The sequence below is a fragment of the Cherax quadricarinatus genome, chromosome 21, assembly GCF_038502225.1.
Source record: "Cherax quadricarinatus isolate ZL_2023a chromosome 21, ASM3850222v1, whole genome shotgun sequence".
Lineage (NCBI taxonomy): Eukaryota > Metazoa > Arthropoda > Malacostraca > Decapoda > Parastacidae > Cherax > Cherax quadricarinatus.
This window is the reverse complement of record NC_091312.1, coordinates 22228970-22251530: the sequence shown is the minus strand read 5'-3', so window position 1 is coordinate 22251530 and position 22561 is coordinate 22228970. Positions and strand designations below refer to the sequence as shown.

The window sequence follows — 22561 nt, the reverse complement described above, 5'->3', positions numbered from 1 at the left end:
AGACCCCCCCCAGAGGAAATGGTGGGCATTAAAATCACCAAGTAACAGAATCGGTGGCGGTAATGACGAAACAAGGAAGGCAATATCCGGAATAGATAATGCCCGAGAAGGAGAGAGATATAAAGAACAGAGCGTATACCACCTATGTAAGTGGATATGGGCTGCTGTGTAATGCGGCAAAGTATGAACAAATAGCTGATGGTACGGAATATCAGTGCTTAGAAGAAGGGCACTTTCATTAAAGGTCCCATCAGGAAAAGGATCTGAAGAATACAATAAATTATAGCCTGAGATGGGAGAAATAACAGCAGAGTGTAATTTTGGTTCCTGTAAGCAAACACCAACAGGGGCAAACTGGGAGAGTAACATCTGAAGCTCACCCCGATTACCCCTGAGGCCGCGTATATTCCACTGTAAATAGGCCATGATTGGCAATGATAAACATACTTGAAATCCGCAGGTAAGGGTTCCTACGGACTAGAGGGGTTAGAAAAGTCCACATGCGGAGGCAGTGGAAAACGTTCAAGCAGCGAAGGAACGGTGCGCTGTGAAGAAAGGAGTTGCGCAGATGGAGCAGAGGAGAGAGAAAGAGCGGAAGGTGGATCAGTGTCCATTGATGGTTTGGTCTCTGCAATATATTCAGAGATTGCTTCAAGTGTTTCGGAATTCAGAGACGTCGTATGGGAGACAATATTGGAAATGGTAGGGGGAGGATGAGTAAAGATTGGAACTGTATTGGACTGTACCAAGGTAGGGGGAGGGGGCGAAAGGGTGGAGGGAACTGGAGAAGCGTGGCAGGGGACAGAAGAGGCAGAAACCTGGGAGGTGGCAGAAGAGGAAGAAACTTGGGAGGGAACAGGGGAGGAAGATACAGTACGAGGAGGAGGGTGAACCTCTACACTTGTAACTGAGCCAGTGAGAGGGGGAGAACCAGGGACAGAGACAGGGAGGGTAAAATGAGGAGGTGGAAGATGGGTAGGAGGTGTTAACGGACTTTTTTTTGACTTTTGAGAAGTAGAGGGACGATTGGGAGGAGGTGTCGTACGAGGTCTCGTCGATACTGAGGCTTGTGAGAGAGAACACGAAGAAGCGAGATCAGACTGAGGCGTTGAAGTAGGGACGTCTGAGCCGAGGACAGCAAAAGGATTAGATACAGGAGTGACTATGGGAGAGGTAACCACAGAGGTGGGTGTAGAAGATGGGATACCAGAAGTGGGGGGACGTTTTGAAACACGGGAATAAGAAACACGTGGGAGTCTCCCTTGGAGACAGAGATGAGAAACTGCCATGGCATAAGGGAGACCTTCTGTCTCTTTGAGGTAACGGATTTCCCGCTCGTTTAAATAGACTTGACAACGGCGAGAGTACGAAGGGTGAGCCTCATGACAGTTAAGGCAAGAGGGAGATCGATTGCAAGACGTATTAGAATGGTCATCGGCACCACAGACTGGGCATTCGGCGATAGATCTGCAATATTTCGCTGGATGGCCAAATCGCCAGCAATTTCTACACTGTTGTGGTGTAGGGATCACCTTTCGAACTTGTAACCGATGTCCTGCTATATAAACTGAGGATGGGAGTTCTCGGCTGTCAAAAGTTAAACGAGCCACATTGCTAGGGTATCGTCTCCGCCCGCGGGCAGGAAGAACGTAAGTGTCTACCTTGAGGATTGGGAGATCTTGGAGTTCCAGCTGTTCAAGAATGTCAGTGCCACATGTCTGGAAATTTTGTTGAACTATGGTATGGGGCAGAATGACGGTGCCACTACAAGAATTGAGGGAATGATGTTTTTCAAGAGTGACAGGAACAGTATCGATATGGGAAAGACAAGAGAGCTCATGAGCCTGGGCAGCATTCTGTATGGTGATGATGCGCGTACCGCTCTTAAGAGCATGAAAAGAAATATCTTTACCAACATGGCGTAGGAGTGCCTTGCCAATACTGTGGTCAGAAAGATAGGCAGTAGAGGAAGTCGGTCGTAAAGTGAAGAATTTAGTCCATTGTTCAGTCTGAAACTGAGCGTGGAAAGGTAGTGAAGGACGTGTCAATCGTTTCTGAGAAGAACGAGAAGGTGGAGAAGTATCATCAGCAGGTAATTGTCGTTGGCGTTTAGGCGTGGGACCAGAGTTGGTCCGACGTGGAACGGGTCGGCGATTTGAAAATTGCCGCACCATAGAGGGAGAGGCCGGAAGCATAGTCAGAGGAGAGCGAAGGTCCGATAAATCGAAGGAGTCAGTCGAGGCCTCAGTACCTGAAGCGGGTGAGAAAACAGCACCGGCAAGAGGTACAGAGGCATGAGGAGTGTCTGAAGAGTGGTCCAAAGACGAGGCGGGGTCAGAACGGGGTGCGGTATCAAGAAGGGGCCCGGGGGTAGTAGGTTCATGGACTAGGGCTGCCATGGTTAGGTTACTTCTTTCTTTTTGTTTTTAAGAAAAAAAAAGAAAGAAAAGAAAATAAAAATAAAAAAAAGAATAAAAAAAGGGGAGACCGGGGAGGGATAGTTCCTAGGAGGAATGAAAGGGCCAGAAATCCCCCTCCGCGCCCAAGAGGACCTCAGCACCGCAAGTAGCGCAGATGCAGCATGGAACCCGTGCCATACCCTACCCATCATGCTAGTAAACTAACAATCCAGGATAGCAACCTCACATCTGCCGAGCTACCTCGGTGGACAAAAGAGAGGGCGGCCGGATATCCGCCACAAAGCATACCTCCTTCGGCCACCACCCCCAGAATCCGAAAGGTGGCTTCCAGAGATACACCCGTCGCCCGAAAGACACCCAAAGCTACTCCGGGATACCGGAGAGGGATCGGGACATCCCCAGGCGATCCAGATTCCACGGCAAACTACGCCACCGCCAAGAACCTCAATGGAATGGGATGGACCCCGGTATCCTTTCCCCTACCTAGGAACTAGCGCGCCTGTGGGAGAAATCCCAAAGGCCAAAAAGAGGAAGGGCAAAAGGGAGGGGTGGGGAGGAGGAGGAGGAAAGGAAAAAGGAGAGGGTGGGGAGGATGGGATAGGGGAGGGGAGATTGGGGGGTAATTAGGTTCGGTCTGAGGAAGAAGACCGACAGGTCTAATTCCTCAGACCAAGAGCCTCTTCACCACGCCAAGGAGCCTTCCTTGAAGAGGACCATAGGAGTAAAGATGAAGGAATACAAAGCACGTAGAAGAAAACAGCATGCAACACTTAACTTAAACAGCGTAGTAAAATAAAAAAAAATCACAACAAAAACTGAAGATTTTTCAATGTCTTTCATAGACATGGTATTTTGAATTGATTGATGTCTTGTACCCCAGCTTTGCTTTTTAGTGCCCCTCAAATTCCTTGGAAAAAAAAGCCCTTCACCAGCATCGATACATCACCTTTGAAGAGAATAAGACAATAAAAACTGAAAATAGGCAGCCCTTTGGTGGAGTTCATCTTATATGTTATTTGCTCTCATCTGTACTCCCTTTATGTTAGTTTGAAAATTATTACTCTATTATATTATTGATAGTTTATCTTGCTAATAAAATCTGAATTATTTTACAGGCTTCCCCAATAATGTGAGTGCTGGGTTAGGAGCTGCATCATCATCTAATCCTGCAGGCAAACAGGTGGAGGGACCTGATGGGGCAAACCTCTTTATCTACCACCTTCCACAGGAGTTTACAGACCAGGAGCTTGCCCATGCATTCTGGCCATTTGGCAAAGTCATTTCTGCAAAAGTTTTCATTGACAAACAGACCAACCTTTCAAAATGTTTTGGTAAGTTCATTGGTTGCATTAGACTAATAAGTTTAACAAGGACTTGTCTAAAGTTTGTAACTTTATAATTTTTAATCTTTGATGTCATGTACAGAGGTTCCCTAACTCATGGACTAGTGTTCCAGTTGTTTCAACTTACAAATAAGTTGTTTGCAACTCAGCCTATTTTCACAGTCATTCATGTTTGTAACTGAAGATTGGCACAAATAAAACTAATTGGTTTTAAAATGCCCTTGTTGGTGTGTGTGTGTGTGTGTGTGTGTTTGTAATTTGAATGTTCATAAAATGGGGACTTGCCTCTATTTGTGCATGCACACTTGCAAGCACAGTACACATCTGTAGCAAAATCTTGAGTGTACTTGCAGAGTTGTGCTTGTGAAGTTTGAGACTTCACTTTTGCCCTTCGTCATAGACTTTGATTGGTTTCATGAATTTCTAGCCTCTTGAGCCTTATCATATCTACTCTTGAAGTTGTGTTTCTAGTTTGCCTCACCACTGCCTTAGCCAGTAGTCACTGGTCCACGTAATAGTGAAAATTAACCATTAATTGAAAAAAAATAAAAATTATTTACTTTTGGGGAGGGGCTTTATCCCTTATTATACCCCCTTGCCCCATGGCTGCACCACTGGGTTTAAGATTTATTATGGGTTTTAGATCTATTTGTAGCTTTTCCCCTATCCTCTTCTGTTTTTATTCACAGATGTATACATCAGCAAACAAGGACATCTGACTCAATTCCATCTGGGATGTCATTCACAAACCAGAAACGACATGGGTCCTAATACAGATCCTTGCAGAATCATGCTTATTGTGCTTCCCTATTCTGCCATCTCTTTCTGGACATTGACTCTTTACTTTCTTTCCCTGAGGTACTCTTTGATCCTCTGGAGTATGTTCCCAGGTATTTGTGTGCATCTCAAGTTTTTGTTTTGATCTTTGGTGGGGTACAGTATTTAATGCCTTCCTGTAGTCTAAGAAAATATATTCCACCCATCCCTCTCTTTCTCCTGTCTCACTTCTCCCTTCTGTTACTTGCCATAGAAATCCAAAAGGTTGATAAGACAAGATTTGCCATCTCTGAACCTGTACTGGTTATTATAGGTGCTTGTGGCTTGGTAGCATCCTTAACTCACACATTAACCCTTTGACTGTCGCAGGCCCCTTTCTGAAACTGTCATTCTATGTCGATAAATTTTTGAAAAAAAAAAAAAAATTCTTATGAAATGATAGAGAATCTTTTCCCGATGGTAATGACACCAAAAGTTCGAAATTTGGTCGAAAACTCACAGAATTACGCTCCCACGAAGTTAGCGGTCTCAGCGACATATGCGTATCGGCGATTTCGCCGACTTTAAGCCCTGTTTTCAGCCAATTCTGTTCTTCCAGTTGACCAAACTCATAGCTATTTCTTTAGAACTCCATTTTATCTATCAGCTGAGTACAAGAAACCGTTCATTTACCAATTTGAACTACCCAATATAGTGGTCAGAAATTGGCAATTTGGCCAATTTCACGCAAATTAAAAAAGATGCCAATTTCAAAATAGGGTCCAGAATAAACAAGGTAGACATTTTTGGCACTAAAATAACATATCCTCTGTTCATTAGTCACATCTCTAGGCCCCTCTTATATTATTATTGCTTTCTATTTTGATTTATTCATACAAAAAAATACGAAATTTACTGTTATGCAGACTACTGCATTATTGTAAAAATGGTATAAATAATATCAGTGCACTAGTGAAAGAATATTAGACTCCCCAGTTGACGTGTATTGGACGTGTGGTGTGATTTGTTTACTCCTGAACATTGATAAAAATCGAACATTCCGCTACTTTGAGCTCAGTTTCAAGGTCATTTTCATCGTCAAAGTAATGAAAATCATCTCTATTTCTGTAATACGTTTTCCATTTTATCACCCAAGACCATGAAAACGCGAATACAGCAATAAATACTATATGAAAATACACCTCAAAGTCGGTGTTTTAATCCAAAAAAACTATCAGTTTTTTTCTCATTACGCACTGTGTGCTGCAGGATTTTTTTTTATGTGGTGCACACTGACCACACAGACCCATTCTCTCACATGTGGGCCTACCAGCTTTCTTCCGCTTGATTTGAAGCCGCTAGAATTATTGAGTATATATACATCAGAAATAGTGGCGCGTAAGACGTATTTATACGGCGTAAACAGTCAAAGGGTTAAGGGTTCAGAATCAATCTCAGACATGACTGAAATGTTGAGCTTGTTTCCTTACACCTTCTGCTCTTATTCACCTAGCAGTTTAATGTCTTTCTTCTGATGTGGCTGTGAAGCAATTGTGGTTGAAACTTGGCCTTTGCTGCTACGTCATTCTGAAATTGTCACTCAGCCTCTCCTCTTCCTTGCATATTCATTCCTGGTTAATCTGCTCTTTTCTATTGCTGTTGTTTTTTTTCTGTAGTTTTTCAATGCTCTCGTGCTTTTTCTCTTTTTGCCTTTCTACATCTCTGGTTGAATCAAAGACACTCTTTATCTTTACTGTTTCCACTTTTCAATTAGGTATTCCACTTCAACTGCCGAGTTTTTTCTCCAGTTCCCTTTCCCACCACATCCATCAACATTTAGTTCTACAAGGTACTCTAAGTTTAGCAGACAGGAGGCTCTCATATTCTATTTCACCTATGTTAGATGTACTTGCAGTAAATACTAGGTCCAGTCTTGCTGGCTCATCTCTCTATCAATAACAAAAAAAGGCACAATACTGTGACTGGACCGATACACAGATAACCCGCACATAGAAGAGAGGAGCTTAGGACGATGTTTTGATCCAACTTGGACCATTTACTAAGTCAGTGTGACTTAGTAAATGGCATAAAGCCAGTGTGACTTAGTAAATGGTCTAAGTCAGACCGAAACATCGTCGTAAGCTCCTCTCTTCTATGTGCAGGTTATTTGTGTATCATCTATCATTTGTTGTGTCCTAGAAAGCACGTGAAAACAGTTCATGATAAAAACCATGTAGCAGCAGTGCATAAATGGTATGTTTGACAATGTTCTGTTGGTGTTAATGTTCATTGTGTTAATCTTCACTCTGCTGCTCATAGGCTATCAAAACATATAAATGTGGAATTTCAAGCAAGTAATGGTTGGCTTTGGTGCTTCCATAATCGTCATGGCTCGAGTAATGTCAAGATTTACACTGAGGCTGGTAGTGCACCCATGGATGAAGTTGAGCCATTCAGATTAATGTTAAGTGATCTGATGAACAGTGAGAAGCTCAGTCTCAGCTGTATAATGTTGATGAGACTGGTCTCCTTTGGCACTCACTCTTCCAGCACTTGTCTTTCAGCTTGAAGATACAATATCAGGCATTAAGTTCAGCAAAGACCAACTTTCTGTATTATGTTGTTCTAATGGTGATGGTTCTTACTGTTTGAAACTGATGGTCTTAGGCAGATTAACATGGCCTTATGGTTTCAAGAAAGGCTGATTTGACAGATATATATTTGATGACTATTTTTTTACAAATTTTATCAGTGAAGGAAGCAAGCACCAACTTTAGTCCTTACACTAGATTCTGAGGATGTCAAGGCTCTTCTCTTGCTTAATAATGCACCTGCTCATGCAAGGGCTGATAATTTAAGCAGCACAAATGGTAAAATTAAGGCCATTTTTCTGTCCCTTATTACCACCTCCCTGATGCAACCTATGGACCAGGGGATTGTTGCAGCTTGCAAGAAGCTGTATCAGTTTAGGTAAATAGATGAAATACTGGTAATGATTGAGGAGGCTGAAGATCTAGAAAGAGGTAATAGAAGCCTACATACATTGGAGAACATCAAAAAAGTATAACCTGATGTCTGCCAACTTCAGTCTTGCAGTGTCGTGGAAGGAACTGCAAAGAACAACATTAGCTAATAGTTACTTTTATTTTTTTAAACAACCATGATACTGAGTTGGACTTTCAGGGTTTTGAAGCCATTGATTTTCATTGTACCCTTGAGAGGGTTGGAGAAACTTAAGTTACAGAGGGAGATGTGATGGCATGGCTATAAGAGATTGGTAATCCTGGTTACTGCATATTGAGTGATGCAGAAATTGCAGAGCAGTCTCTTGGTATTAGTACTGGCCTAAAAAAGAGGATAGTGATGTTGATAACAAAGAAGAGATTGAGAGGCCACCAAAACTGTTAGTTATAAGAGATGCAACTGATGTTCTCGCCAAGTACACAGATGTCTTTGGCAGAAGTACTTACGAATTCTTAGAGAATGTTTCATAAAGTAACAACATGAATATGGCAGACAGTAAATGCAATATTCAGACCTGTTCCTCATTCAACATCTATTCAGCCATCTACATTTTTCACTAGTAAGCTTTGCTGCACCTCTGATTCAGAATAAAAGTTTCTCTGAGTCACCACTATTGATCATAACAGTTTACAACTCATCTCTGCACTACAAAAAGATAAGTAACATTACTGTAAATTATGTACTATAAAATTTCTATACAGTACTGAACTCTAGTACTACAGGTTTTAATACCCATATTCTTAATGTCTGGTTGTCTTCTGGATAGGATATATGTTGTGAAAATTTTTTTTCGGCATTTCTTCATCTATATACGGTAGTCCCCTGCCTTATAATCAAGCAAGTTATGAACATTGGCACTTGCAAATAGGGCACTGTGCAGTCTACTAACTTTATACAAATACTGATCTGCAGATATGAACAGTGCAAATTTTTTTTTTTTTTATTCAACAAGTCGGCCGTCTCCCACCGAGGCAGGGTGACCAAAGAGAAAGAAAATCCCCAAAAAGAAAATACTTTCATCATCATTCAACACTTTCACCTCACTCGCACATAATCACTGTTTTTGCAGAGGTGCCCAGAATACAACAGCTTATAAGTATATACAAATAAAAATACACAATATATCTCTCCAAACTGAAAATATCCCAAACTCCTCCTTTCAAGTGCAGGCATTGCACTTCCCATTTCCAGGACTCAAGTCCGGTTATATAAAATAACCGGTTTCCCTGAATCCCTTCACTAAATATTACCCTGCTCACACTCCAACAGATCGTCAGGTCCCAAATACCATTTGTCTCCATTCACTATCTAACACGCTCATGCACGCTTGTTGGAAGTCCAAACCCCTCGCCCACAACACCTCCTTTACCCCCTCTCTCCAACCTTTTCGAGGACGACCCCTACCCCGCCTTCCTTCCCCTACAGATTTATACGCTCTCCATGTCATTCTACTTTGATTCATTCTCTCTAAATGACCAAACCACCTCAACAAACTCTCTTCAGCCCTCTGACTAATACTTTTATTAACTTTACATCTCCTAATTTCCACACTCTGAATTTTCTGCATAATATTTACACCACACATTGCTCTTAGACAGGACATCTCCACTGCCTCCAACTGCCTCCTTGCTGCTGCATTCACAACCCAAGCTTTACACCCATATAAGAGTGTTGGTACTACTGTACTTTCATACATTCCCTTCTTTGCCTCCATAGATAACATTTTTTGCCTCCACAAGTACCTCACTGCACCACTCACCTTTTTTCCTTCATCAATTCTATGATTAACCTCATCCTTCATAAATCCATCCGCTGACACGTCAACTCCCAAATATCTGAAAACATTCACTTCTTCCATACTCCTCCTCCCCAATTTGATATCCAATTTTTCTTTATCTAAATAATTTGATACTCTCATCACCTTACTCTTTTCTATGTTCACTTTCAACTTTCTACCTTTACACACATTCCCAAATTCATCCACTAACCTTTGCAATTTTTCTTTAGAATCTCCCATAAGCACAGTATCATCAGCAAAAAGTAACTGTGTCACTTCCCATTTTGTATTTAATTCCCCATAATTTAATCCCACCCCTCTCCCGAACACCCTAGCATTTTCTTCTTTTACAACCCCATCTATAAATATATTAAACAACCATGGTGACATTACACATCCCTGTCTAAGACCTACTTTTACCGGGAAGTAGTCTCTCTCTCTTCTACACACCCTAACCTGAGCCTCACTATCCTCATAAAAACTCTTTACAGCATTTAGTAACTTACCACCTATTCCATATACTTGCAACACCTGCCACATTGCTCCCCTATCCACTCTATCATATGCCTTTTCTAAATCCATAAATGCAATAAAAACTTCCCTACCTTTATCTAAATACGTACTGCTCACATATATGCTTCAATGTAAACACTTGATCTACACATCCCCTACCCATTCTGAAACCTTGCTCATCCGCAATTCTACATTCTGTCTTACCTTTAATTCTTTCAATAATAACCCTACCGTACACTTTTCCTGGTATACTCAGTAAACTTATTCCTCTATAATTTTTACAATCCCTTTTGTCCTCCTTCCCTTTATATAAAGGGACTATATATGCTCTCCTCTTAGTGCAAATATTCAGACAAATCATTTTTTCAACTTTGCAGTCAATTACTTTCTCAAGAAATACATTAATATTTGGAGTGTTCTTATTTTATATAGAATTGTAGATTAAACATTAATAATTTTCTTAAATGTGAATCCTATATACAGTACAGGAGTCCCTTCCTTTATGAGATAGGTGTATTCCTGGCCACTAGTGCATACAGTGAAATCGCATACATATAGCAAACCCTTTGTAACACGTAAAAGACAAGGATTCGTTCTCAGACTTTGCAAATTCCACGTTATACTTTTCCTCAGGTTTTGGCACAATACTTTCATGCTTCGTGAATATTCATTTTGAGCATGTACAATGTTCACATTTGTTTTTTCATGAAAATTGGTCAAAAAATTGTATATTTACTTATTCTGTGTTAGCTCGTTAGTAGTTGGCAGTCAGAGGATAGGAGGGTTGTTGGTGAGGCATGGTGTTGGTGGGTGGGTAGCCTGTGAAACCAGGAGGGAGAGTTGGCTGGGAGCCAAGGAGGGTGGCCCTGGACTTGAACTGGTGGCTGTATCACTCACTGCTTGTATCCCTTGCTCACTGCTTTTGTCACTGCCTGTATTTCTTGCTCACTGCCTCACCATTTTCCTGTTTCAATCATTGATTTAATGCTTCATTCACTGTCCCCTTCACTACCTTAATTTTATGCATGTTTAAAGAGCTCACATTTTTTGGAATTTTTTTTTTTAAACTTCTTTTTTTAACATGTCGGCCATTTCCCACCGAGGCAGGGCAACCCAAAAAGAAAAACCCAAAAAGAAAGAAAAAACTTTCATCATTCAACACTTTCATCATCACTCATGTGTAATCACTGTCTTCACAGAGGCGCTCAGATACGACAGTTTAGATGTCCCTCCAAACTGCCAATATCCCAAACCCCTTCTTTAAAGTGCAGGCATTGTACTTCCCATTTCCAGGACTCAAGACCGGCTAACTAGTTTCCCTGAATCCCTTCACAAAATACTATTACCCTGCTCACACTACAACAGCTCATCAGATTCCAAAGACCATTTGTCTCGATTCACTCCTATATAACATGCTCATGCACGCTTACTGGAAGCCCAAGCCTTTTACTCACAAAACTTTTTTTCTTTTTACCCCCTCCTTCCAACCTTTTTGAGGATTATCTCTACCCTGCCTTCCTTCCCCTACAGATTTATATGCTCTCCAAGTCATTCTACTTTGTTCCATTCTCTTTAAATGACCAAACCACCTCAACAGCCCCTCTTCAGCCCTCTGACTAATACTTTCAGTAACTCTACACCTCCTCCTAATTTTCACACTGTGAATTCTCTGTATAATATTTACACCACACATTGCCCTTAGACATGACATCTCCACTGCCTCCAGCCTCCTCCTTACTGCAGCATTTACAAACCATGCTTCACACCCACTTAAGAGTGTTGGTACCACTATACTCTCGTACATTCCCTTCTTTGCCTCCACGGATGACGTTTTTTGTCTCTACAGATACCTCACTGTGCCACTTGCCTTTTTTCCTTCGTCAGTTCTATTGTTAACCTCATCCTTGACAAACCCATCTACTGACAAGTCAACTCCCAAATATCTGAAGACATTCGCTTCTCCCATACTCCCTCCCTCCAATGTGATATCCAATTTTTCTTTATCTAAATCGTTTGATACCATCATCACCTTACTCTCATCTATATTCACTTTCAACTTAGATTTACCATGCCAAAATCTGCTTTTTATATTTTACAATCTTTCTATGAATGTTAATATAAACCAGTTTAGTGAGAATTAATGAAATACTGGTAGAAAATTGAGTGATGCTTTGATTAGGTGATCTCAGTGATTGAAAGCACACAACAATCATCCACTCCAGTTGTATAGGTGTGAATTCTTCCCACGTATTGCGAAATTCTGGCAGAAATAAGGTCACCTCATAATGACATTGCACATAGCAAACCTAAAAAAAAAAAAAGCAAGGGATGTCTAGTATATCATCGATTATCTGGCACTGATGGGAGAAAGGGCAAGCAGGATTTAAAAAAATTCCAGTGATGCTTTATTTATCATATTCTTTTTCAGTGTTTTGGACATACTGTATCTTCTTAAATATTGTAAACATTGATAATTTACATGGGTTATGCTCCTGAGAACTGCACTACCAGATTTTTGCGACTTAAGGATTATTATTATTATTATAATCAAGGGGGAAGCGCTAAACCCGGAGGATTATACAGCGCCTGGGGGGGGGATCTGGAAGGCATTCAGGCTTAATTCGGGGAACTGGAGCACAGATCCAATTCCCTAAATCAAGAGCCCCTCACCAACATCAAGGAACCTTCCTTGAGGGGTGCGACTTAAGGAGTGAGAAACATATGGGAAAAACAGCGTTCCATTCCTCAGATCTCCAAAAATCCAAACGAATCATCTTTACTACCGTATCATAATTCTTCAAAAAATATTTTTTTTATACAGTTTTGTTGAAGATGCTCTGTGAAATACCTGAACTCTAGTGAGGTTCAGATGGTGAAAAGGAGGAGCACATGTAACTAAAAAATGGTTACTTTTATACTGTACAGTTGGGTTGGTGATGCTTAACTTTCTGGAGTGAGTGGTGAGGGTGGGTGTGGCTCTACTAAGCCCAGGTTGATAGTTGAGGCTGGTGATGCCTTCCTCCTCAAACACTGTATTATAGTATGATGAGGCTTTTATTTTCCCTAATAATAAGACCATGAGGTGGAACACCATTGTTTTTCAATCCACACCTTGAGTAAGCTTTCTGTTTTATTGAGCCTTAGTGACCTGTTCCTCATTCTTTTTACTGTGTCACACTGAGGCTCACTCATTGCACAAGCCTTTGTGTTCATCTCATTGTCTTGACTGTATGATGCATGTGGGTTTAGCACTTGGTTTTGATTATAATAATAATTGTCTTGAATGAACAAATGATTCTCTAGCAGCAAGCCTGTGTGCAGTCTTTAGGACACATGCACCACACTTCGGAATCTTGGTTACTTCAAATTTTTTCAAAATAGGCAGTTTAATTCTCTTCCTTGTTTGGCCAGTGTTACCTGCACCTTGTTTGGATACCATGATAAATATCCAAAGACAAGATGAGGCGATGAAAAGGAAAACAGAACCATGAACACTGAGCAAAATTTATTCATTACGCGCTGTATAGCCCTTGTGGCTTAGCGCTTCTTTTTGATTATAATAATAATAATAATAATATTCATTACGCATCCAGGTACAGTGGACCCCCCCAAGTTTCGTGATTAATCCGTTCCAGAGAGCCCGCCGAAGGTCAAAATTCACGAAACTCGAAACCATTTTCCCCATAAGAAATAATGGATATAAAATTAATCCATTCCAGACACCCAAAAATATTAAAATAAAATATTTTTTTCAAATTAAATAAAGATTTACGTAATGAAAACAATCAGAAATCAAGTACATGCATTCAAAATAAATAATAATAACATTACACTTACCTTTACTGAAGACTTCTGGGTGGATGGAAGATGGGAGGAGGTGATAGGAGGCTCTGGTGGCCTGGTGGTTAACGCTCTCGCTTCACACGGCGAGGGTCTGGGTTCGATTCCCAGCCAGAGTAGAAACATTGGACGTGTTTCTTTCCACCTGTTGTCTATGTTCCCCATCAGTAAAATGGGTACCTGGGTGTTAGTCGACTGGTGTGGGTCGCATCCTGGGACACTGACCTAAGGAGGCCTGGTCACAGACCGGGCCGCGGGGGCGTTGACCCCCGGAACTCTCTCCAGATAAACTCCAGATATTGTTTGGAAGGAGAATCTCCTTCCATTAGGACTTAAGGTAGCAAGTCCTTATCTGGAGTTACTTCCCTTCTTTTAATGCCACTGGGAACAACTTGAGAGTCACTGGACCCCTGGCACACAAAATATCTATCCAGAGAGGTCTTTTTCTGGCATTTCTTTAAGATTTCCCTGAAGTGGGACACAACACTGTCATTGTACATGTTGCAGATAGGGCTCGTTTCAGCTTGGTCAGGGTGATACTTTTCAACAAAACTTTGCAACTCATTCCACATTCCACACATGTCCTTAATCACTGAAGAAGGCACCTCATCCACTCCCTCTTCCTCCTCCTCTGAAGCAAGTTCCTCGGCTGTGGTCTGATGCTGTTCCAGTTGAAGCTCTTGCAGTTCATCAGTGGTTAGCTCTTCCCTGTGGTCCTTCAACTCTTCCACATCCCTGTCACTCACTTTATTTACCAAAGGGCTTGCACTAGCTTTCCTTGGGTCCATGATGGCTTATTTAACAGTTGCAAGCACAAAAAACAATGGATTATTATGAAATGTATTGTATGAACCCGCGGGGTGATGGTCACGTGTTGGTAAACAATGGCACACTGAACGTGAATGGCGTGGGGGACTGGCTTTGTGTGCGCGGTGAGGGGCGGACGGGTACCGGATGGTTGCCGAAACACGAGTTTTTTCACGAAACTCGAGGCCAAATTTTTCCAAAAAAACTCGCCAAAGGTCAAATTTCGCGAAAGTCGAGGCTGCCGAAACTCGGGGGTCCACTGTACAGTGATGTGTGGAAGGCTGTTTGTTTACTTCCGTTCGCCCTCCCTCACACCCTCCCTTGTACCGCTAAAACAATGGAGTTGTCCAGTGCGTAGTGATAGGTCTCTTGCCTGCCTGCTGCAGGATTCCTTAACATTGGAAATGAATTCCACTCCAGTGTGGTTTACTGGAAATGGTGCACTTCTCTTCTCTTTGAAAATGAAAACCTTTGAAAATGAGGAAAAAAAAAACTGACTGTGTTTTTGGTTTAAAACAGCGACTTTGCTGTGTATTTTCCTATGCTATTTATGTTTGTATTCTAGTTTTCCTGGTCTCATTTTATAGAATGGAAGACATATTACAGAAATTGAGATGATTTTGATTGGTTTCACAAGGAAAAGTACCTTGAAATTGAGCTCAAATTAGCAGAAATGTTCGATTTTTGCCAAAGTTCAAAAGTAAACAAATCATGCCATGTGTCCAATACACGTCAACTGGCGAGTCTAATATTCTTTCACAAGTGCGCTGATGTTATTTATACCATTTCTACACTAATGCAGTAGACTGCATTTTTTGTGAGAATAAAAATTCAAAGTGGAAAGCAAAAGAAATGTAACAGAGGTCTGGGGACGTGACTAATGAACAGAGGAAATGTTATTTTAGTGCTGGGAATGTCTATCTTGTTTATTCTGGACCTTATTTGGAAATTGGCATCTTTTGAAATTTGTGTGAAATTGGCAAAATTACCTATTTCTGACCACTTTATTGGATAGTTGAAATCGGTAAATGGGTGGTTTCTTGTACTCATTAGATAGAAAAAATGGAGCTCTAGTGAAATAGTTATGATTTTTGTCGACTGGTACATTGGAATTAGCCAAAAATAGGGCTCAAAATGGGTGAAATCGCCGATGCGTAAACATCGTCGAGACCGCTAACTTCGCAAGAGCATAATTCTGTAAGTTTTCCATCAAATTTCTTACTTTTGGTGTCATTATGATTGGGAAAAGATTCTCTATCATTTCATAAGAAAAAATAGTTATTTTTTCGAAAAATTTCCGACCCTGAAAACAAATTTAGGAGAGGGCCTGCTGACCCTGAAAGGGTTAAAGGAGGGGTAGGGATATTTGCTGTTTGGAGGGACATCTAAATTGTCATATCTGTGTGCCTCTCGTAAGACAGTAATAATGGGAGTGATGATGAAAGTTTCTTTTTCTGGTCACACTACCTTGGTGGGAGATGGCCAGCATGTCTAAAAAAAATCTTTAGGGATGTGGAGTTTATTTTCATTATTCTGGAATCCTGTCTATATCACAACACTGTTTTTTTTGTTTATTGTTTGCCTAACATGTGGTGACCAACCATATAATTGAGGTTCAGTCTTTCACTGATTACTGGATACACGAATATTTCACCAATTTGAGAAGGATTATGTTTGGGAGTGAGAATAAGTGTGAAGAAAAGCAATAGAGGAAAGTCAGGGAATGGGAAGAGAGGGAGAAAAAGATTGGGAGGGAATAGGAATGAGGGGTGGAGGGGGGACTCGTTCGATTATTTTTAACAATCAATTAAAAATTGTAAAGGAAAATAGATAAAAAATATTAATGTTGCGAACATCTGCAGTTATAACAGGGATTTTTATGAGAAAGTAGGTTCCGAGTTCCAAGCACTTGAGTAATTAACTATTTTCGTGAATACTCTTGTGTTTTTTAAGTGAGCAGCCTACTGAGCTGTGTCTAACAGATATTTTAAAGTTGGCCAATGTTGCATATGAGGTTCTCAAAATTTCATTCAAGTTTTTCCATGGCAGTCCTTTGCCACTGATGATTCATATGTCCCTCTCTCAGTGGCCTGATGGCTAAAGCTCTTGCTTCACATGGCTGGGATCTGGGTTTGATTCCCAACAAGGGTAGAAACATTGGGGGTGTTTCTTTACACTGGTTGTCTATGTTCCTTGTCAGTAAAATGTGTACCTGAGAGTTAGTCAGCTGGTGTGGATTGCATCCTGGGACAAAACTGACCTAATTTACCCAAAATTCTCAGCATAACAAGTGGCTTTCTATGTAGTAGTACATATGTCATTGATGTCAGCGAGGCCTATATATGATGGAAATAAATAGTATAAAATACCGACACATTATACTGCTTATAGGCCTGTATACCTTGTACATGTACTTAAATAATTATAATTATTTCTATATCATTGTTATTATTAACTTTTTTTTTAGCCTCATTAGCCATCTCCTACCAAGGCAGGGTGATCCAGAACAGGAAGTACATTCACCATCATTCATTCACTATTTTGCCAGAAGTGTGCTGCTCCCACAATTCAGATGTTTCAATTGCAACCACCCCATCCATTCTTCAGAGTGCAGTCACTGGCCTCCCCACCACCAGAACTGAAGACCAGCTGACTGGTTTCCTTAAATCACTTTATAAATGTTACCTAACTCATACTCCAACATCACATAAATCATAAATGACTTGATAGAGGCATGTGTTATCACACTTGCAACTCTTCCCTTTTGCTCTGACTGATATTTCACTTTCCCACTGTCTATGGCTGTTCCTGTTGATCACAGTGGGGTTGGTAGAGGCTTCGTATAGAAGAGACGACGTGTGTCGTCACTCTCCTGGACAGGAAGTCCCTGTGAACGATGTTGCAGATAGGATGGGATGCAACCCAGTATATCTGAAACCTCACCAGAGCTGCAAGAAACCTGCCTCATGGGGTCAGTCATTAGGAAGATGGGATATAGGAGGCGCTCGATGTCAACCCCTGGCATTGAAGCTTTACAAAAGGAAGTTATGCTAAACCTTTCAGTTTCTGCTCAGGAATTAAAGGACAATCATCCTGATGTCCTGGGAGAAGTGGCTGTGTACACACAGACTGCAATATTGCCTGCAAAAGGATCTGAGAATGCCATGTCATAAGGCTGCCAAGAAGCCAAGCCCACCTTCCTTTTTATGACAAGCATGAGGATTAGACCATGGATAATTTGAAGGAATGTCACATTTAGTGATGCATTGAATTTTTGTGTCGTCAGAAATATGTCAAAGCAGATTCATTATTAAAGTGGGTCTTCAAGGTTTGACCACAACTTCACAATCAAGACTGTCTAAAACCCTTCCAAGGTCATGGTTTGGAGGCATTTTACAATACAAGTTTATTTCAATAGGACACATTGTTTATACAGAAATGGGTAACACTTGAGTGCATGTTGAAAGACCATAGTTATACAGAGCATTTTTGGCAAACTTAAGCCAAACTTAAGAATACAACAGCATATCATTGTACATGGTTATAATAAAAAAAAAATTAGCTGGGTTATAGTCTAATAAGTTTATAGATACTATTTTTACTTTAGATGACATTAGAGGTATTGTACATTGGATGATATTCGATTCAGGTAATTATGTTTAATTGAGCTCTTGCAGTGGCCATGGTGGTCTGTTTCCTGTCCAAGGGTAAAATGATGGATGGGGAGAAATATTTACTAGTCCTTGATGAGAAACTTATTACTCTTTTCCATATTTATGGCACTAGCACCTTAATGAAAGATGGAGCCCCTTGACACTACAGGAAAAAGGTCAAGGATTGGTTGAGTCAACATGAAGTTCTTGTGTTGGAGTGGCCAAGTTACAGCTTGGATCTGTCGAATGAAAAATGCTTGGCAGGTGTTGCTATTCCAAGTAGCAGAGAACTAAATTTCCAGCATCCCAAAGTTGGAGGAGGTCCTGAAAAAATCATGGATTTATATGGATCTAACTTATTTATGGAAACTGGTTGATTCATTGCCAGAAAGCATTTAAAAAGTATGAAAAACAAAAGGTTAAATGACTAAGCAAGCTCCCTAATACAGCTCTTTAAACTGTTGTGTTGTATTCATATTTTGCAAGCTTACTTTTTGCAGCAAAGATTTTTTGTGCAGAAACTGTCATGTTACAAGATAAAAACAGTAAAGAACAATAAGAACAATGATTATTTGCACCAGTTCATGGAAAATGTTGCAATTGGGCTATGGAGTGTTATGCTTCCCTCAGGAAGTGGGACTTAACCTCACTTTCCTTGGATTGAATCTTGACTGCCTCCTACATCCCAGAGACTATTTGACTCTATGGGTTTAGCACTCACCATTGAATTAAAAAGTATGCATGTACAGCACTATAATACCTTCAAAAACATCCATATCCATCTAACAAAATAGTGTATGTAATGTTGGGAAATGAAAACAAAAAATTAAAACAGCCATAATTTGACATAAAATGGACAACAAACACTGCTATGCACACCTAAGCTGCTATTGCTGACTATTGATCTTTTTCACCAAAATCAACATGTGTACCATAATTCCATTAATTTCAGTTTTCTGTACATTGCACTATTTAAAAAAAATAGGGTCTCTCAATCTAAGATAAAATCATTAAAAAAAATATTGTCATACAAAGGCATTTTAATTTCTGGGTATGTTTCAGTTGAAGGGTTAAGCAACTAAGGTAACAAATGGCATCTTTCCAAGTCCCTACTTTTATTAGGAAGTGGTTTCCCCATACCTCCTGCATGCAAATTTTTTACCGTTTTCAGTAAACATTTCATATATTTGCAATATCTGCTGCATTGTTTCTCTATCCACCCTATCATATGCCTCTTTTTATATCCATAAATGCAAGACACAGCTCCTTCTCTTATTTAAATATTGTCCAGTTGTGTATCAACACATCCTGTACCTTTCCTAAATCCTCATTGTTATTCTGCAGTCTTGCTTTCTATATTACCCCTATCTCTTTCAATAATAATTCTTTTGTGCATTTTACCTAGTATATTCAACAAACTTATTGCCCCATAATTATTGCACTCCTCTCCCCTTTTCCCTTATAAAAAGAACTATGCATGCTCTCTGCTAATCTTTAGGAGCTTTCCCTTTTATGCCTATATTGAACAAATACACACACACACACACCACTTCAAAACTATGTCCCCCACCTACCTTTAACATCTTTGTTTTAATCTTAGCTGTTTTACACCTCTGGCTCCTCCTTACACCTATTTGACATTTCTACTACTTTGAGATGTTTTACTTCCCTGTCCAGTGCCTGACATCACTGCTTCCCTTTTTATTAGTATATTATTATTATTATACTCACAGGGAAGTGCTATACCTGTGAAGGGTCATGTAGCACCCCTCTGTTTAATTCCTTTAATATTTCATAACACTATGAGACTGTGCTCATATACCAAATTCCTAATCATGTATATTGATCAGAAACATTACTGGAGCAAGTTCTGATTCTTGTGACACTATCTCTAATCGTTGCTTGCATTTATATTTCAAGCAAAATCTCTCATCTATTGTAATAGTTTAATAGTTCACTTTTTATACCAACTTGTGTTTTGCAGTTTGCAGTGAAGTCTTCCATGAGAGACTGTTGAAAGTCACTTTGTTTTGATTATAAATAATAATAGTAAAAATAATATTGAAAGTCATAACACTTTGACTGTCCATTTCACAGGGTGTGTCCCATAGATCTACATGATCTCAGCTCACTCAGCTAAGCTGTGAGCAGTAAATTTTTGGCCTAGATATGAGAGAATTGGTCAGTACAAGTGTGCACAGTATAAAAATAAAAATTCCTGTCTCATGCATTGTATGATAGGAAAGGCAAAACTCTGACTTTGTATTTGGTTTAAAATAGTAATATTGAGGGGTTTTCTAGGATGAATTTTATGGTTTTATTGATGGTTTCTTGGTATCATTTGATAGAATGGAAGACATAATACTGAAATAGAGATGATTTTAGGCAGTCTAAGGGCTGGAAGTAGCTTGAAATCAGCCTCAAAATAGCAGAAATATTTATTTTTGCCGATATTCCAGAGGACGGGTAAGGCCTCCCATACATTCCTTCTGTCTGTTTTATCAGTTTTTACTAGGTCTGATTCAATTATTGGATTGCTGGAAACTATGAGGAATAATGTAAATCTTTGATTTTTGTGTGGTTATGAATTAAAATGGAAGGCAAGTGAAATATAGAAAAGGCTTGGGGATATGATTATTGCAGAGAGGAAATGTAGTTTTAATGCCTGAAATGTGTACAGTGTTTATTTTGGACTCTGTTTTTAAATTGGATTTTTTTTAATTTTGTGTAAAATGATCAAATTACCAAATTGTGTGCACTTTCTTACCAAATTTTGTGCACTTTTGATGGTTGAATGGGTGTATTTTTTGTACTCGATAAAACAGCTTACTAGCGAAATATGTAAGAATTTGGTCAAACTGAGCAATGGAACTGGCCGATGCATAAAATGTACCTAGACTAACTTTGTGCCTGCATAATTCCATAAGTTTTCCATCAGATTCCATATTTGGTGTCATTACCGTCAAGAAAGTGAGCACTTTAAATTTCAGGGTCTGGACAGTGAAAATGTAAATCAGTGCATTCTGTTCATCCATTTCATGTCTGAATTCCTGTGATAGTCATAGTAACTTTACAAATCTGATATACAGTTGTCCCTACAAATTTGCAGGCTTCCATGTTTGAGGATTTTGATTATCCAGCATTTTTAATGACAGTCAACAAACAAATAGATTAAATTATCCAACATTTTTCCTGCATCCGTAACCTTTCCATGCTCGTATCTTTCTTTTTATTTTGTTCATTATTTATTTTACTCAGTCTGGTTACTGCCGATATTTATATTACAGAAATATGGCATCTGAATTTTTTTATTTAAAGTTATTTATTTTTATAAACACCTTGGCCATTTCCCACCAAGGTCCCCTCAAGGAAGGTTCCTTGATGTTGGTGAGGGGCTCTTGATTTAGGGAATTGGATCTGTGCTCCAGTTCCCCGACTTAAGCCTGACTGCCTTCCACATATCCCCCCCCCAGGCGCTGTATAATCAGCGCTTCCCCCTTGATTATAATAATAATAATCCCACCAAGGTAGGGTGGCCCGAAAAAGAAAAACTTTCACCATCATTCACTCCATCACCATCTTGCCAGTGGTGCGCTTACATCACGGTTATAAAACTTCAACATTAACACCTCTCCTTCAGTGTGCAGGCACTGTACTTCCCATCTCCAGGACTCAAGTCTGGCCTGCCAGTTTCCCTGAATCCCTTCATAAATATTACCCTGCTCACACTCCAACTGCACGTCAAGTCCTAAAAACCATTTGTCTCCATTCACTTTAACACGCTCACGCATGTTTGCTTGAAGTCCAAGCCCCTCGCATGCAAAACTTCCTTTACCCCTCTCCCTCCAACCTTTCCTAGGCTGACCTCTACCCCACCTTCCCTCAACTTCAGATTTATACACTCGAAGTCATTCTATCTTGTTCCATCCTCTCTACATGTCTGAACTACCTCAACAACCCCTCCTCAGCCCTCTGGGTAATCCTGGTAATTCTGCACCACCTCCTAATTTCTAAACTATGAATTCTCTGCATTATATTCACACCACACGTTGCCCTCAGACACATCTCCACTGCCTCCAGCCTTCTCCTTGTTGCAACATTCACCACCCATGCTTTGCACCCATATAAGAGCATTGGTATAACTATACTCTTATACACTTCCCTCTTCCATGGATAAAGTTCTTTGTCTCCACAGACTCCTCAGTGCATCACTCACTTTTTCCCCCTCGTCAATTCTATGATTCACCTCATCTTTCATAGACCCATCTGCTGACACGTCCACTTTTAAATATCTGAATATATTCACCTCCTCCATACTCTCTATCTCCAATGTTTCATTACTCAATTTTTTTTTTTATCCTCATCACCTTACTCTTTCCTATATTCACTTTTAATTTTATTTTTACACACCCTACCAGACTCATCCAC

The 22561-nt window shown here is 40.1% G+C and overlaps 1 protein-coding gene and 1 long non-coding RNA gene across 23 annotated transcripts in view; one reads left to right on the top strand and one right to left on the bottom strand.

Annotated features, from left to right (window-relative positions):
* bru1 (bruno 1) overlaps positions 1–22561 on the top strand; it is a 507347-nt gene that overhangs the window by 459312 nt on the left and 25474 nt on the right. For all 21 annotated transcript variants that reach the window (XM_070087294.1, XM_070087290.1, XM_070087297.1 and 18 more), the window contains one exon: positions 3536–3751. In XM_070087294.1, coding sequence (XP_069943395.1) covers positions 3536–3751 — 216 coding nt within the window. The remainder of the gene's footprint in view (positions 1–3535; positions 3752–22561) is intronic.
* LOC128689119 (uncharacterized) overlaps positions 17927–22561 on the bottom strand; it is a 244965-nt gene continuing 240330 nt past the window's right edge. For both annotated transcript variants that reach the window (XR_008407118.2, XR_011392275.1), the window contains one exon: positions 17927–18457. This is a non-coding gene — a long non-coding RNA (uncharacterized lncRNA). The remainder of the gene's footprint in view (positions 18458–22561) is intronic.